Source organism: Penicillium citrinum (assembly GCF_028827155.1).
Source record: "Penicillium citrinum strain IBT 23319 chromosome Unknown utg000007l:1.0-2040159.0:1.0-2041076.0, whole genome shotgun sequence".
Lineage (NCBI taxonomy): Eukaryota > Fungi > Ascomycota > Eurotiomycetes > Eurotiales > Aspergillaceae > Penicillium > Penicillium citrinum.
In genome coordinates this window covers 1397845-1413014 of record NW_026622692.1, presented here as the reverse complement: position 1 = coordinate 1413014, position 15170 = coordinate 1397845, and the positions used below count along the sequence as shown (strand labels likewise).

General features: G+C 46.8%; 7 protein-coding genes across 7 annotated transcripts; 6 read left to right on the top strand and 1 right to left on the bottom strand.

The window, feature by feature from the left end:
• Positions 1–784: 784 nt before the first annotated feature.
• On the top strand, positions 785–3111 carry N7469_008195 (uncharacterized protein; the record flags this gene model as incomplete). The annotated part of the gene is made up of 3 exons (XM_056647113.1): positions 785–857; positions 913–1152; positions 1256–3111. The coding sequence occupies 3 exons, from the start codon at positions 785–787 to the stop codon at positions 3109–3111; spliced, it is 2169 nt and encodes a 722-aa protein (XP_056498664.1).
• A 514-nt stretch (positions 3112–3625) lies between these two features.
• On the top strand, positions 3626–6491 carry sey1 (dynamin-like GTPase SEY1; the record flags this gene model as incomplete). The annotated part of the gene is made up of 4 exons (XM_056647112.1): positions 3626–3771; positions 3863–4318; positions 4377–6121; positions 6193–6491. The coding sequence occupies 4 exons, from the start codon at positions 3626–3628 to the stop codon at positions 6489–6491; spliced, it is 2646 nt and encodes an 881-aa protein (XP_056498663.1).
• A 633-nt stretch (positions 6492–7124) lies between these two features.
• N7469_008193 (uncharacterized protein) lies at positions 7125–8055 on the top strand (the record flags this gene model as incomplete). Its single annotated transcript, XM_056647111.1, has 2 exons — positions 7125–7320; positions 7415–8055. 2 exons carry the CDS (start codon positions 7125–7127, stop codon positions 8053–8055), a joined length of 837 nt encoding a protein of 278 aa, XP_056498662.1.
• Positions 8056–9335: 1280 nt separating this feature from the next.
• On the top strand, positions 9336–10655 carry N7469_008192 (CAZyme family GT90; the record flags this gene model as incomplete). Its single annotated transcript, XM_056647110.1, has 2 exons — positions 9336–9680; positions 9750–10655. 2 exons carry the CDS (start codon positions 9336–9338, stop codon positions 10653–10655), a joined length of 1251 nt encoding a protein of 416 aa, XP_056498661.1.
• A 525-nt stretch (positions 10656–11180) lies between these two features.
• On the top strand, positions 11181–11660 carry N7469_008191 (uncharacterized protein; the record flags this gene model as incomplete). Its single annotated transcript, XM_056647109.1, has 3 exons — positions 11181–11307; positions 11369–11454; positions 11517–11660. 3 exons carry the CDS (start codon positions 11181–11183, stop codon positions 11658–11660), a joined length of 357 nt encoding a protein of 118 aa, XP_056498660.1.
• A 546-nt stretch (positions 11661–12206) lies between these two features.
• N7469_008190 (uncharacterized protein) lies at positions 12207–13962 on the bottom strand (the record flags this gene model as incomplete). Its single annotated transcript, XM_056647108.1, has 5 exons — positions 12207–13148; positions 13210–13591; positions 13652–13661; positions 13734–13802; positions 13872–13962. 5 exons carry the CDS (start codon positions 13960–13962, stop codon positions 12207–12209), a joined length of 1494 nt encoding a protein of 497 aa, XP_056498659.1.
• Positions 13963–14146: 184 nt separating this feature from the next.
• On the top strand, positions 14147–15021 carry N7469_008189 (uncharacterized protein; the record flags this gene model as incomplete). Its single annotated transcript, XM_056647107.1, has 2 exons — positions 14147–14577; positions 14655–15021. The coding sequence occupies 2 exons, from the start codon at positions 14147–14149 to the stop codon at positions 15019–15021; spliced, it is 798 nt and encodes a 265-aa protein (XP_056498658.1).
• Positions 15022–15170: the final 149 nt, after the last annotated feature.

The window sequence follows — 15170 nt, the reverse complement described above, 5'->3', positions numbered from 1 at the left end:
TGTATTTCATACTGCGATGATGTCTCGTCCGTCCGGACGAAAAGGACGGACGAATTGCGTGGGTTTCGGGCCAGCCGGCTGTCTGTGAGTGGTGATAGTGATTAGGTTCGTGTTCCTAGGGTATGGGAGGATCCATGTCCCATCGACCGTTAGATCGATCAGACAGACAGATCTTCTCGAATAGAAAAACAATCATGCGAAATGGTAGATCGCCATGTTTATGATTGTTATTTTGAGAACGACCAATCTGGAACAATCGTTCATGCCAAGCTACATACATCTGTACAGACATGTAAACGACCACCCTTTAATGTTGCCTGAGGGAATCTAACCCAGTTATGTTTGGAATTCGATCTCAAAAAGGGGCCCAAGAAAAATACTCGATATCAATGAAGCTCCTGTGACAATTAGCCTGAGATTGTTGAATTGCCAGTCGTAAATACATATATAGAAAGACACAATCATATTTGGTAAATACCTTGGGATTGCACGGTATACTTCTATCCATCCTATCCCCACGCACCCCGTCAGGCCCTCCGCCGAGACTATGGCTTAGTGAGGCTTGCATCCTGGTCGATTACTCCCCGGAGGTCTTTCTCTTTATTTCATCCCATCTCATATAAGTCTTCAAGTTCTGAATCCTTACATCCGAAGATCCGAGTGGCTCATTACCCACATATTCCACGCACAAACTCGTTTTGATGATTCTTTGTGCCCTGTGGATCTACATACACAATAAGCCGTCTTTTTGCTGTATGCATGCGTCTTGATAAGAACCGCTAGCATGAGTTCCTGGTCAGATGTACAGGGCCCACCTCGCAAAAAAATGCGAAAGGGTACTAAAAGTTGTATCGAATGTAAGCTCGTCATCATTCCGTTGCAGATCTTTATCGATATTGACTTCTTCACTAGGTCGACGTAGGAAAATCCGCTGTACTTACACAGATGACCAACCTAATGCCTGTAAAGAGTGTCGCTTGCGAGGCTCCAAATGCATTGATCAGGAAAGCCATGAAGATGACCATGGTATATCTGCCAGTGTACAAGGAGATCAACGCTATAGTCTGCGAGAACGTGTAGCACACCTGGAGAATGTAGTCCAGGACCTAGCTAAACGTTTGGATCAGCAAAGCATGAATGCCAGCTCACCAGGTAAGCAGCCCATAATACCATTCCCCATCAGACCCCCATACAAAAGGTCGAACTATCTTCCTATTGGTTATAATATCGGCCAAGCATTAATCTGATGCTATAGTTTGTAACCCCACTGCAGCTACCAGTGCCAATATGACGCCCAGTTCGGTTGAGTCGGACAAACTTGGCCCGTCTAGCATACAGATTCAGGATGCTCCGGTCATGCAGCTTTTTGACAATTACTTCGTCAGTCGACAAGAGGACTTATCTAGTAATGATCAGTTTGTTGGAATCAAAGACATGTCACCAAAGGCTCGCGCCGTGAGGGCTGAGCTGATGTCCTTGATTCCTCCACCTCAGGACTTACAAAAGATTCTACATGAGGGGTCGAAGCTATGGTGTGTTTGGGAAGAAGGCTTTCCCGAGATACAAAACATCTACGATCCCAAACTCGTTCCTTGTGAAAGTCTCATGGCCCCAGCTGACATTGGGAAAGCACTTGTCTGTCTCTGCATGACTGTTCTTCAATCCCCAACTTCTTTTGACTTCGCCAACCTGAGTGTCCCAATTGACCCCGAAGAGTTCTCAGCCCGTTTAACATCAGCCGTTGATCGCTTAGTCGTCCGCGACGACGATTTCGCAGCAACACTACCGGGTATCGAGTGCCAGATGCTTCTTGCCAAGTTCCATCTGAATGAAGGCCGTCTTCGCAAGGCATGGCTAGTGATTCGTCGTGCTATTGAATTCGCCTATTTGGCAGGCATGCATCTCTCAACCCGAACTCGCAACCCAAAGGACACCCTCTTTGACCGACGATCGAAGATCTGGTGTGAATTAAACAGCTCAGATCGATCTCTCAGTCTGATTCTGGGCTTACCTTATGGAGTCACAGAGGCACATTTCTTACCCCAAATCGAGTATCGTTTGAAGCAACATAACTCACTCGCAGATGAATACTTGTTGCGTATGGGTGTAATCTGCGGACATATGGTCGATCGAAATCAGAATCCAGCCGACATGTCCTTCGAGAGTACACTAAAACTCGATCAAGAGCTAGACTCAGCCTGGAAAGCTATGCCGAGTAGTTTCTTTGGTGTCGAGCTTGGCCCGAACGAGGGCCACGAACAATTCCATAATCGAATTCCATTTCAATTCATGCCAAAAGTACTCCGGGCTCTTCTTCATCTTCCTCTCATGCTACGATATCCAAACGACTCACGATATGAATACTCCCGCCAAATGGCAATAAAGTCAGCGCGAGAGGCATTGGGGATATACAAGGTGTTGCGAGCTATCACCCGATCATACCTTTGCAAGACAATTGATTTCCTTGCTTTCACCATGGGTATGTTACTCATTCTTCATTTACAAGGATACTCAGATGAGTCTTCTGCGCCTATCAAAGAGCAAGACGAGAGGGACTGGAGACTAGTTGGGGAGGTAGTCGAAATTTTTCGTCAAGCAAAGGAACAAAAAGGTGGCTCTGTGGCAGCAGAGTCTTGCAATATTCTCGGAGAGATCTATCGCTCAAGGTCTCAAAAGCCTGAATGGGCTGATGTCACTTGCAAGATTACTGTCCCCTACTTTGGAACCATCACCGTTGGAGCTGGAGCGAAGTTCGCCCGGCAAAAGAATAAAGAGCATGACGATGCTACTATGAGTGGCTCGTCGCCGACGAATCTTCCAAATAAGCAATCGCCTCACCAGTTATACACTCCACCATTTTCTGACTTTGAAAGAGTATCGCCGGCCAATTCACGTCCTAGTTTTGGCGCAAACGTGCCTATTCAAACGACCACTGGAACGAGTAATCAAACTCCAGCATCACCAGGAAACAACATTGCAACATCATTATTCGCGGGGCCCGAACTTAATACATTTACAGGAATCTTTGACGATTTCAATCAATTTTCGTGGTCAGCCCCTAGTGTTGATCTGGGACTGGACCATGGGTGGAATTTGGATTGGTTTAATTAAGCTGCAGCAGGTCTTGATATACCCGGTCGTCTATATAGTTACTAGTCAGTTTAATGTCTATGTACTATGTTTTTCTTCAACTTGTCTCCAACGCTTGCAATCATAAACAACTGATTTGGTAGCAAATACTAGTATGTTGTACTATATTGTCAATTCTTAGTGTAAAACTCGCTCATCTAGCTTGTTCAACAGTTAGCAGCACTAACTAACATATATGTGTGTACACACTCAACCACGGAACGTTGGCGATCATGCAGGGTTATGTAAGAATTGTTTTCCCCAGCAACCATCCCATCCGATTAAACCTCGGACCTTTCGATCCTCGTGCATCGGCCTTGTGATCGGACTGTCTTGTCTTGAGCGCTTCTACTATACTTCCATCAGTATCGATTTCAAGTTGGATGCTCCACACTTTTCCCCAGCCATCTAGTAGTTCCCGCTCTCCCTCCTCTCGCCACTTTCTTACGGTGATCTGTCCCCACTACCACCACCTCAGAGTGCGATAACCATCACTATGACTGAACGCCCGTCGGGACTGGGCAGGACACCAACAGCACCCCCTGTCATGGCAAACGGCCATTTTGCGACTGTCGCCGATCAGGGCGATGCCGCCTCGTACGAACATGGAGTGCAAGTGATTGATGAGGATAAGGAGTTCAAGTATGGCAACACCTAGCTCCTAACGAGCCCCATTGCAAGCTCGAAGATATCGCGAGTAGCAAGTTCTCGTTACTGACTGCCCATTCTTTAGTCCCAACCTTTCCAAGTATCTCTCCCTTGAAGATGTCACCCCCGCTGGTTTCAACTACCACCTCATCTCCGTGTTTGGATCGCAGTCCACCGGAAAGTCCACTCTCCTGAACCAGCTCTTTGGCACACAATTCTCTGTCATGTCCGAGCTGGAGCGACGGCAAACAACCAAGGGTATCTGGTTGTCGAAGAACAAGAAGCAGGACCAGTCTGTTACGGCCGATGGTTCGCGGATGGCGGACAATATCTTGGTGATGGACGTGGAAGGTACGGATGGCCGCGAGAGAGGAGAAGATCAGGATTTCGAGCGTAAGAGTGCACTGTTTGCACTTGCGACCAGTGAGGTTCTCATTGTCAATATCTGGGAGCATCAAGTGGGGTTGTATCAGGGTGCCAACATGGGACTCCTGAAGACTGTCTTTGAGGTGAACTTGCAATTGTTCCTGAAAGACAAAAAGTATGTGGACTCTATAAACGGCTGATTTTTGTTATGCTGCATACTAATGAAGCCATAGCACTACCCACCGATCTCTCCTATTCTTCGTTATCCGTGACTTCATCGGCACAACCCCACTCAAGAACCTCCAGAAGACATTGTTGGAAGATCTCTCACGCCTATGGGATACTATTTCCAAGCCTGCTGGCTTAGAAAGATCTACGATCCACGATTACTTCGATTTTCAATTCTACGGACTTCCGCACAAGGGTTACCAGCCAGACCAGTTTGTAACAGAGGCTAAGAAGCTAGGACTGCGTTTCCGGGAAGGACACCGTGATCCCAAGAGAGATGCTCTCAAGGGTGAATTCTCGGAAGGCGGTGTTTTCCTACCTGAATATCACCGCCGTATTCCCGCTGATGGTTTCTCGCATTATGCCGAAGGCATCTGGGACCAAATTGTCAACAACAAGGATTTGGATTTGCCTACGCAGCAGGAATTACTTGCTCAATTCCGCTGCGACGAGATCCTGCGTGAGGTCATGACTGGATTCGATGAAGCCATCACAGCTTTCGAGGACAAGCAGAACGAGGCGGTGCGCCTTGGAGCGCCGGAGGTGCTTGGCGGTCTTGGTGCGGCGATGCGAACAGCTCGCTCCAAGACAATCAAGGGCTTTGAAACCGAAGCCAGCCGCTACCATAAGGGTGTCTACCAACGCAAGAAGGCTGAGTTGGAAGGCAAAGTTGACACCCGACTGAAGGCACTTTTCCACGGCCAAATCTCAGCCGCGCACAAGTCAGGTATTCGTGATTTCAGTGATGCTGTCACGAATGCTGTCAAGTCTGGCCAGAAGAAGGGTGGCAACTACGACTTCGCTGAGATTGTCCACGAGGAGACTAAGGTTTCGCTGGAGAAGTTCGAAGAAGTCGCCCGGGCGACTGTGGTGGAGAACACCTCTTGGAGTAACTATAAACAGGAGCTCAATCTATATGAGAAAGAACTGTCCGAAGTCAGCGCTCGTCTTCGCCGCGACGAGATGCGACGCTTGGCTAGCCGCGTCGAACGCTGGGTGCAGTCTCGTCTGGGTGAATCCGTGGGGCTCGAGTTCAATGGACTTGGCTCTGGACGTGCCGGCGGTGGTGCTCCCGAGGAGGGCGACAAGCCCACTGAGAAGGCTTTCTGGGATCGTATTTGGAATGTCTTTGTTGAGACCGTGCTTGACGCGGAGAGAAGATTCACAGATCGCGCCAGCAGTTTCGATGCCAGTCTTGAAGAAGTCGATGTAGGACTGTGGCGTCTGCGCCGTAAATCATGGGGCGTGCTGCGCTCCAAGATTGACGAAGAGATGATTGAGGGTAACTTGCTTCTGAAGTTGCGCGAGAACTTTGAAGATAAGTTCCGATATGATGAGGCTGGTGTACCACGCATCTGGCGCCCGACGGACGATATTGAGGGTATTTATACTCGTGCACGCGAATCTACCCTCACCTTGATCCCTCTTCTCTCTCGCTTCCGTCTGGTCGAGACAAATGCTTCCCCGCCACTTGATCGATGGATTGGACACACTCCAAGCTCAGCATCGCCTGCCGACGAAGAAGATCTGGCCCCTATTGGCGGCGTGGATGAAGATGAAGGCAAGAGTTTGGAGGAAGAGATGACGATCCTGGGTGATTCGAAACGTCAAGAACTTACTGTACGCTTCAAGAAAGCTGCTGATGGGGTCTACGTTGAGGCCAAGCGAAGTGCCATTGGTGGCATGACTCAAGTGCCGTTATATTTCTACGGAATTTTGCTTGCATTGGGATGGAACGAAATTGTTGCGGGTACGTTATTTTATGTAGTCTGGGCTTTAAAAGTCTCAAAGTCTTCTATTTACTAACATTGTTCCGTCTAGTTCTACGCAATCCCGCCTATTTCTTCCTCTTGTTTGTCTGTGCCGTTGGTGCATATGTCACCTACCAGCTCAATCTATGGGGACCAATCTTGAAGATGACCGAGGCAGCATCGCAGCAAGCTCTTGAGGAAGGCAAACGCCGCCTGCGCGAGTTCCTCGAGTCTTCCGACACAGGTCGACAGGCGATGGCCATGTCAGCCTCGGACCGAGCAGGATCTTCGGGCCGCAAGGAAGAATATGAGATGTCTGACCTGCCCAGCCGTGGCTCGAAGACAAACGATGACCTGGATGATTTGTAAATTTTATATGGTAACTAGGCTGCTCCCTTGTGTGGGAACATGTCTCTTGTTGATTCTTTTTTCTCTCTTTTCCGGAGTAGATTATGTTATAGCGTCGGCATCGACTTCTCAGCATGATTGCTAAGATGTAATAAAAATGTTCATGTCTATGATTTATTCATGCCTTACCTGAAATGTATCGTATCAAAGCATAGTGAACTAGATATCTAAGAATCAGGTCCACCTGAACTTGAGTTTCTTTCGTGTAGATTCAACTTGGGATTGATCACACAGTCGGTTGTACAACGTATCCTCCTAGAAGCACCATCGCCGGTACTTACCCCATCAGGAGCTTCAAACTGCAAATAATCCGTCAATATACGAGCAGCCATTCACACAACCCACACTTATTTTTATTTGTGACGTGGGGAGTTGCGGGGTCATGTCCACGTCAACGGACTTGTTCCGACTACGTGGGGGGGGGGGGAGATGATCTATTTAGCTCCTACATTCCCCAAATCTGCTACAAGAGTTCAAGTTCTCGTGAAGCTCTTTTCTTCACGATCACCCACCTCTGTCAGTCCAAGCCGGAATACTAGTATATCACCCACCGAGATTCTTCCATCTAGCTCCTGGAACGGTTCGATCGATAAAATGGCCAACCTTCCCAAGTTCGATGATCTTCCAAACAAGATGCAATACTGGCCAGCAGCGGCTGGGTCAGAAGAAGAAGGCCTGGGAATGTTGCGTTTGCTCACACCTGAAATCGTCGCGGATGCTGCACGTACGCAGATCCAGACTGGCGAGCGCGTGTGTCTGAATTGGGATATTGAGAACTTGACTCCACCAGGTAATATCTAACCTAAAACAAGTGGTGCCGAGAAAGCAACAAGATCATCTTCTATAAAAGCATAGAGACTCATCCCCGATTTAAACTAAAATAGGATTCGGCCGCAAACCCTTCGAGCACCGCATCAAATGGGTAGCTGAGGGCGTCGCTTTCGACGACGAGTATCACTTCAACCCACAACAATCATCTCAATGGGACGGATTTCGCCATCACAATCAACCCGCACCTACACCCGAAAACCCCAATCGACGAGTCTTCCACGGCGGCACCACCGCAGAAGAAATCATCGACGGTAACTCCCCACGCATTGGCATCGGTTTCTGGGCCAAGAAGGGCATTGCTGGCCGTGGAGTATTAATCGATTATGTCTCATACGCTGAGAAGAAAGGAATTCCACTGAATGCACTCACCCGTCAAACTATCTCTCTCGACGAAGTCCTCGAAATAGCCGCCGAATCTAACATCACTTTCCAGCACGGCGACATTTTCTTCTTACGTGTCGGTCTTCCGAAGACATGGAGTAAAATGTCTGATACAGAACGAAAAGCCTATAGCGAACAATCGATGCCACAACATGCGGGAATTGAACAGAGTGAGCGAGTGCTTCGCTTTATGTGGGATAATCATTTTGCAGCGGTAGCGTCGGACGCGGTTAGTTTTGAAGTGTTTCCGGCTCGATCACCGGAACATGATTTGCATCATCATTTATTGGCTGGGTGGGGGGGGTTCCTATAGGGGAGATGTTTGATTTGGATGAGTTGGCGGCGACATGTGAGAGGTTGGGACGGTGGAGTTTCTTTATCTCGAGTAGTCCGTTGAATTGTGCGCGGGGAGTGTCGAGTCCGCCAAATTGTATGGCTATATTTTAGTTTGTGGCACTATAGTAGTAGTGCAATCATCAGTCTCTTGAGCTGGGATGGTCTGCTGGATTGTGAAATGGAAGAATTAGAATTGTTTTGTTGTGATATTCGCAGTATAAGGTAGTGTGGAGTAGGAGAAACTAGTCAGTACCCCAGGTTTCATATCTACATACTGCTCGAATTATCCACTCTGTAGAATGCATAATCCCCTTCTTCGGATTATTTAAATCTTTTTTTAGATCGTAATTGTTTCTTCCAGCTAGTGCTTCGAAGATTATCTAGCTCGCCCCTTGAATACATTCGTACGATGTATGCTGATCGTCATCCAAGGCCTGTGAAATAATGTGCAAACAATGGATTCAACTAGATGTTTTGAATAATATCGGCATTACTACAGGCATAAGATTTTGGTGCATCTTCTGCTGCTATTAAGCTGGATCCAATGATACCTATCTACTACGTAGATATTTAGTAAACTGAGAATAAAGATCAGCACTACATTCCGGGCTCAGCCTTGCGTCAATCATCACCTTTTTAGATACGATCAGACCCTGAAAAGACCCTGCACGGTGGGGCAGTGCGGCTCCTTTGTTACTTCATCGGTCTTCGAGTGAACACTATTCTATATACATAGTACATACCTATATATGGCTAATAGGAGTGTAATGACCCCTGGATTATACTATGCTTGTAAGTGCATATTATACTCATCTTCAAGTCGTAGTAGTTCCCATGTTGGTAACTGGTTGTCAATGACTGTACTACTGGTATTGTTTTACCCTAATTAAGTTAATTACATAGTACACACTGAATAGCCCTAATGAGCATCTCATCATACTGTATCTTCTTCTCCATGATGGATTGCCCTGCGCCACTTCGCCCTTGAAATAAACCAAATACAATCTTAAGAAAAGGCCCAAAGACATCCCCGGAAGAGATGATCATCTGGTTTCAGCCCCCACTACAATCCACTGGCAGACAGTGGAACTCGACCTGAAGGCTTACGAAGGGCTCCTCCCAGCGGGCCCGGGCCCTCCCCCTAAAATAGGCACTCCGCGCCCATTGGGGCTATTTTCTTCTTCTTTCCTTTTCTCTTTTCTCTTGCACGATCATGTCCCGAATATATCTCCTGCGCTAAAGGGCCCGAATGGAAGAATGCTGCTTGTTAAACGTCCAGTGTTGGTGGCCATTCCGTGTCTCCTGCTGGTCTTCTGCTTCTTTTACGTTATAACTCCACGGCCAAAATCGCAAGTTCAGCCAACTCGGACCCCCCTCACTCAACCTCAAGGACAACACCGCTTTGATGGTGCCTGGCGCTATGAACGGGATCGCGATGATCTACTTCTGACTCAAGGACAATGTGACTTAGCCTTCGCCGACCTTTTTGCCGATCTCGAACGTGCCGGAGCTGCGCGTGCCGAACGACCGATTACCATCGGAGAAATCGATTCGGTACCGCCGCGGAATGGATACATTCGTGCTATGATTTATGACCAACAGGTAAATACATTCCACAGTAGTTCATGGTTCATGCTGTTCTCACAGAGGCTGACTGTATGAGTTTAACAGCTTTATGTAATTTCCAAAGAAGGCGATACTTGGTCGCGTGAGATCGCGACGCTTTCCGCCATCAACCGGGCAATCCTCACTTCTCCCGAACCTCTCCCCAACATCGAATTCGCTTTCAACACCGATGATCATATTGACAACGCCGCACAATGGGGCTACTCCCGCCGCCCCGAAGACGAATTAGTATGGCTCATTCCGGATTTTGGTTTCTGGTCCTGGCCAGAGATCAAGGCTGGGTCAGTTAAAGAGATACTGATGGACGTTGAGCGTGCCGAGAAGGAAGGAGGAATGGAATGGTCGAACAAAATCGACAAATTACTATGGCGAGGAATGTCTACTCTCGACCAGGAGATTCGCGGCAAGCTACTCAGCGTAACGGAGAAGAAACCTTGGGCGGATGTCAAATCTCTTGATCAAGCCGGCCAACAAAATATACAAGATGATTATCGGACGATGCCGGAATTCTGCGACTACAAATATCTCGCCCAGACAGAAGGAGATGCTCACTCCGGTCACTTGAAATACCTTCAAATGTGTCGCAGCGTGGTAGTTTCACATAAGCTTGACAGAATACAACACCACTCCCACCTTTTGCGATCATCAGGATCCCAACAAAATTTTGTCGAAGTCGAGCGTGACTGGTCCGATCTTGAGAAAAAGATGAAATGGCTGCGCAAACACGACAAAGATGCTCAGCGCATCGCCGATAATAACGTGCAAATGTTCCGCGAGCGTTACCTCACGCAAGCAGCAGAAGTATGCTATTGGCGCCGTTTAATCCAAGAATGGGCCAAGGCAAGCGACTTCGAACCGGAATTTTTCACGGAAGAGAATGGCAAGAAAGTCCAAAGGGGATTGAGTGCGGAAACTTTCTTGCTAATGAGAGCTATGGACTGGGAGTCTTAGCATATCATTTTCTTAGCATGGAATTAGTTACTTGTTTGTGTGTGTGTGTGTTTTTTTTTTTTTTTGCGCGGCGTATACCAGGGATTTTTATGGGTTTTTAACGATACACTCACTTCATGGGCCAAGCATTGCTGGAATTTTGTACATATAGATCATCTTTGATCGAGATGCATGGAAATATAATTCAAATCTATCTCAAATGACTTCGGTCTAGATTTCGAGGATCGTCACACGACATGGTTTGATGCTGCGGTACCATGGTGTAGCTATGGCGAATCGCCACCTCCACATTCTGCATCTTACAACCAACCAATGTCTATTCGTGTAGGTCGAAATATTGTATTGGGACCTAAAGAATTGGTCTTAGTCTTTGAGGAGTTATTGGGTCTGATTTATCTGCTTGACATCATGACGAGCCAGCTCTAGATATAAGCTCCATTGAATACCTAGAGAGCCCGTGAATATTTACCAATCGCCTCAACTCATATTGCATATTGACAGACGCTGAATATACTACTTTGAAAAATGTACACTGCCTTGATCAAACGACAGATGATTACTGCTGGAAGGCGATCGGCTTTCTGCGCCACCAGACCTGCACAGGCACTTCTTCACGAGAAAGCTAACCCAAAAATCAAGGGAAATGAGGAATGTATGTCACCAATATCTCCTATATCGGAGCGAACGCATCTCTGACCTCTTCACCTCGACAGTCTTCGTAACGACCACGTTCCCTGATGACTATGAAGGATCCCGGTTGTCGTCAGAGCTGGAAAACAAAACACCAACCACTGACCAGGTTTGTCTATGCGTGGCAAAAATGATATTCCCAATGACAGCGTAATAACTTTCGATAATAAGGGAACCACCGAGCAGCATAAAGCCGATATCTATGAAAGCCTTTGGGGTAAAGAGGCGACAGGTGGCCCGAGAAAGCCAAAGCAAACGACGGCGCGAGATGAGGCTCTTGAGACTGAGCATGAACCTGAAATCGATGAAATGTGATGCAGGGCACCACATTTTCTAAGCTCTGTTTTGTATTCAGTTTTAGCAATTTGAATTTTTCCTTATGCGATTTGCAATTTGAAGGATAACCCAACTTCATATCATCCTCGGGCTGATGCCTGAGAATGATATCAATCATCAATCTCAATTTCACTTAGTTTCTCTGCCGCCGAGTCCACTGCACCATTGGAGTCTTTCGTCCTCCCAATTCTGTATAATCCTACTTATTTGTCTAGAAAAGGGCTGATCAGTACCCAAAGTCCTGAATTGCTTATCTCGGCAATCCAGAATCAGTTCTAGAGCTTCTGAGTCTCGACCTGCGGCACGCAAGCTTAGAGCCAGGTCAACCATCGCACGCAATGTATTTGGGTGTTCAGAACGGTGCTTGTTCCTCGCGGCCTCAAATGTTCGAGACCTGAGTAATATGGCCTTTTCGAATTCCATTATGAGTTCGTAAAATCGAGCAAAGAGTCTCATTGCAGTAGTTGTTTCGCGATGATCGATGCCAAAATCTTTCTCTAATGTCTGAACGACCTGACGATGAAGTTACTCAGCTTCTTCATCTCGCTCTGTTGCCGCTAGCATTCCGGCCAAATCCTGTGTCCATCTCAAAACTTCGATACTTACGATACTTCCAAGTTTCTTGAGCCTCTCAAGGGTTTGACGTAGAATATCTTCGGCCTCTTGATACTGCTGTCTATGGTAGTAGAGATTGGACAAGTCCTTGGCACACCTGAGAGTGTCATGATGGTTATGCCTGTAGGTTTGTCGATAGGCATCAAGTACTTGAAGATTGAGTTGTTCCGCTTCTTCATAGTTTTCCGAGAGGACAAGTAATGTATATAAGCCTTGTGTACACCTGAGAGATTCAGGATGATCATTTCCCCAAATTTTTCTTTGGGTCTCAAGGACTTGGCGAGAGAGGGTTTCGGCCTTTTCATATTGTCCCATGTCATTATAGATTAGAGACAAATCTTTCTCACATTTGACAGTTTCAGAATGATCAGGCCCGTGGATTTTTCGAGTGGCTTCGAGCAGTAAACAGCCGAGCTCCTCGGCTTGTTTATATTTGTCTCTTCGGTGGCAAACCTCCATCAAGTATCCCATGCAGTGAAGATTATCGGGATGAACAGGTCCTCGATCCTTTCTACTCTTTTCGAGTGCTTCACGACCGAATTTCTCAGCCTCTTCCAATAAATTAGCCTCTGAGTAGACGAGTAACAACGCCCTCGCCACGGACATTGTTGTGGGATGCTCCAAGCCGGTCACTTTTTTGTGCATCTCAGCAACATCTATAGCAAACTTCGCGGCATCTGAAAATCGACCTTGATCATAGTAGGTCCATGCAAGACTTTGCATGGTCTTTGCAAGAACAATATTATGCTTGCCCAGCTTTCCTTTTTGGATATCAAGCAGTCCTTTGAGCAAAGCCTCGGATTCCTCATAGCGACGTAACCTGCGGTATGTGATTGTTTTCCCCTGGTTTTGCTTGAGCGCCAAGTTTAGCACGCATCAACGCCGAAGCACCCTGACTATCCATGGGAGAGACCTCCACCAAGTTACGTTCTTCAACAAATCGAAGAGCGACTGCTCTGCTTCGAGTTTTCATGATTATCGAACCATTCGAGCTAGAAGGGAGAAATGTGAATACTTGTTGTTGTTGTTGTTGTTGTTGTTGGTGAAGAAACCGATCATCGTCAACATTATCGAGGATCAAAATCCACTTCCTCTTCTCAACATTAAGCCAGTTTGTAACTAACGAGACAGCATTCACTCCTGCATCGCGATGGCCGGGGATTTTGACTTGATCGGCGATCGCACGGTAGTTCTGCTCAAAGCGAGCTGCATTACTCGAGTGAATCCAGAACACCCAAGTATCTCGTGATTTTTCAAGAGCACGGTAGGAATATTCAATGGCTATCTGTGATTTCCTTTTACTTCACTGTTAGTGCAGATTCCATTACGGACAAGTTGAATATTGATCTTCTTACCCTACACCACCTATGCCAACAAGAGCCAGCCTCGACGGACGGGTGTTACATTTCTCCTCGACTTATTTAAGAAGAGTCCCACGATCAACAAAATCTGAATCGCGGAGGAATGGAACCGTAGAGAAGGGCTCAGGAGTCTTTTCAAGGCGCCCTGAAAGAGTGGCGTGGGGATATTAGCCCATTACCATGCATACTATTGATTCCATTTCTTCTGACCCACCTGGTGGCAGTTGAATATGGTTGATCGGGGCATTATTAACCCCGACCTGAAGTCCGCTGTTTGAATTTCCAAATGATATGGCAGATGCCATTATTGTATCTTCCCATGAAGTTGGACAGCATGCGACGAAGAGAAGTGAGACTGGCGACTGTGTTGAACTAGTGGCCAACCAAGCGTGAGCTGCGCCCCCGCGCTAAATTCGGGCTGAAATGCAGATTGCCTTGTTTCTTCTCTCAACACCTTTCATCGTTACCAGTTCACTATAATTTTTCAAAATGGTCGAGCCTCTAAGTTTGGCTGCTAATATCGCTGGCGTCGTTATCCCTGCCTTGCATGGGATGCGATTACTGCTCCGTGATTTACAGGATATCAAAGATGCCCCAAAGAACGTGAAGGGTCTGGAAAATGAACTTCTCTTGGTTGATGGAGCTCTCTCATCACTTCAAGCCATTAAACCCGAGGATATTGGCTCTCTTGGTCCAGAGGTGGCAGATAGTGTCCGATCGACAATTCAAATTTGTTCTACGGCCTGTGATAAATTTCGAGCTGATCTCCAGCAATGGACTCGTCATTCTGGGGACGAGAAACTTTCATGGAGAGATAGATCAAACATTGGGTTTTGGAAACAAGCCCATGTAAAATCGATCCAAAGCCAACTCCAGAACTGCCAGGTCAATATAACCTCGGTGATCAGTACAGCAACATTGTAAGTAGTAGTGGGCTGTTGGTAAAAGCAACAAGGGCTTACAGGCGAAAATTCTGATTCAAAATCCAATCCCATAGATACAGCTCATTCCAGAATACTCAAATCACAGAAGAGATTAGAAAGACATTATCAGTCAAGGAGGATGAACTGAGAGCTGCCAGTCAAACTGCGACTCAGCGGCGAGAACTAGTGGATTCTCAGTTGCAAGCTCTCAGTATTCAAGATTCTGAGCCCCAGGAGACAGCGAAGCCTCTTGAAGATGAGAAAGACCATCTAGCAGCATCGCAACAACTGTTAAGGGAACTTCTGAACAAATTGCAAGAAGCTTCAACTTCACAAGCTCCACCCGTGGTTAATGTCACCTTCGGCAGCCAGAATTCTGGCCTACAAATTGCCACAAACAATGCTCCTATGAATGGATTTGTCTTCGGTGGAAAAGGATGATTGATTAATCACGTCTTTCAATGGAATATGTCAATCTAGTAGATTGCCATGATATAGTATATCTCAATGTTATGCAACACACGTGCTCAAGGTGGCCATTCGAGCTCATATCAGGGAATATACCGAAGCAACTCGATCAAGGGAAATCT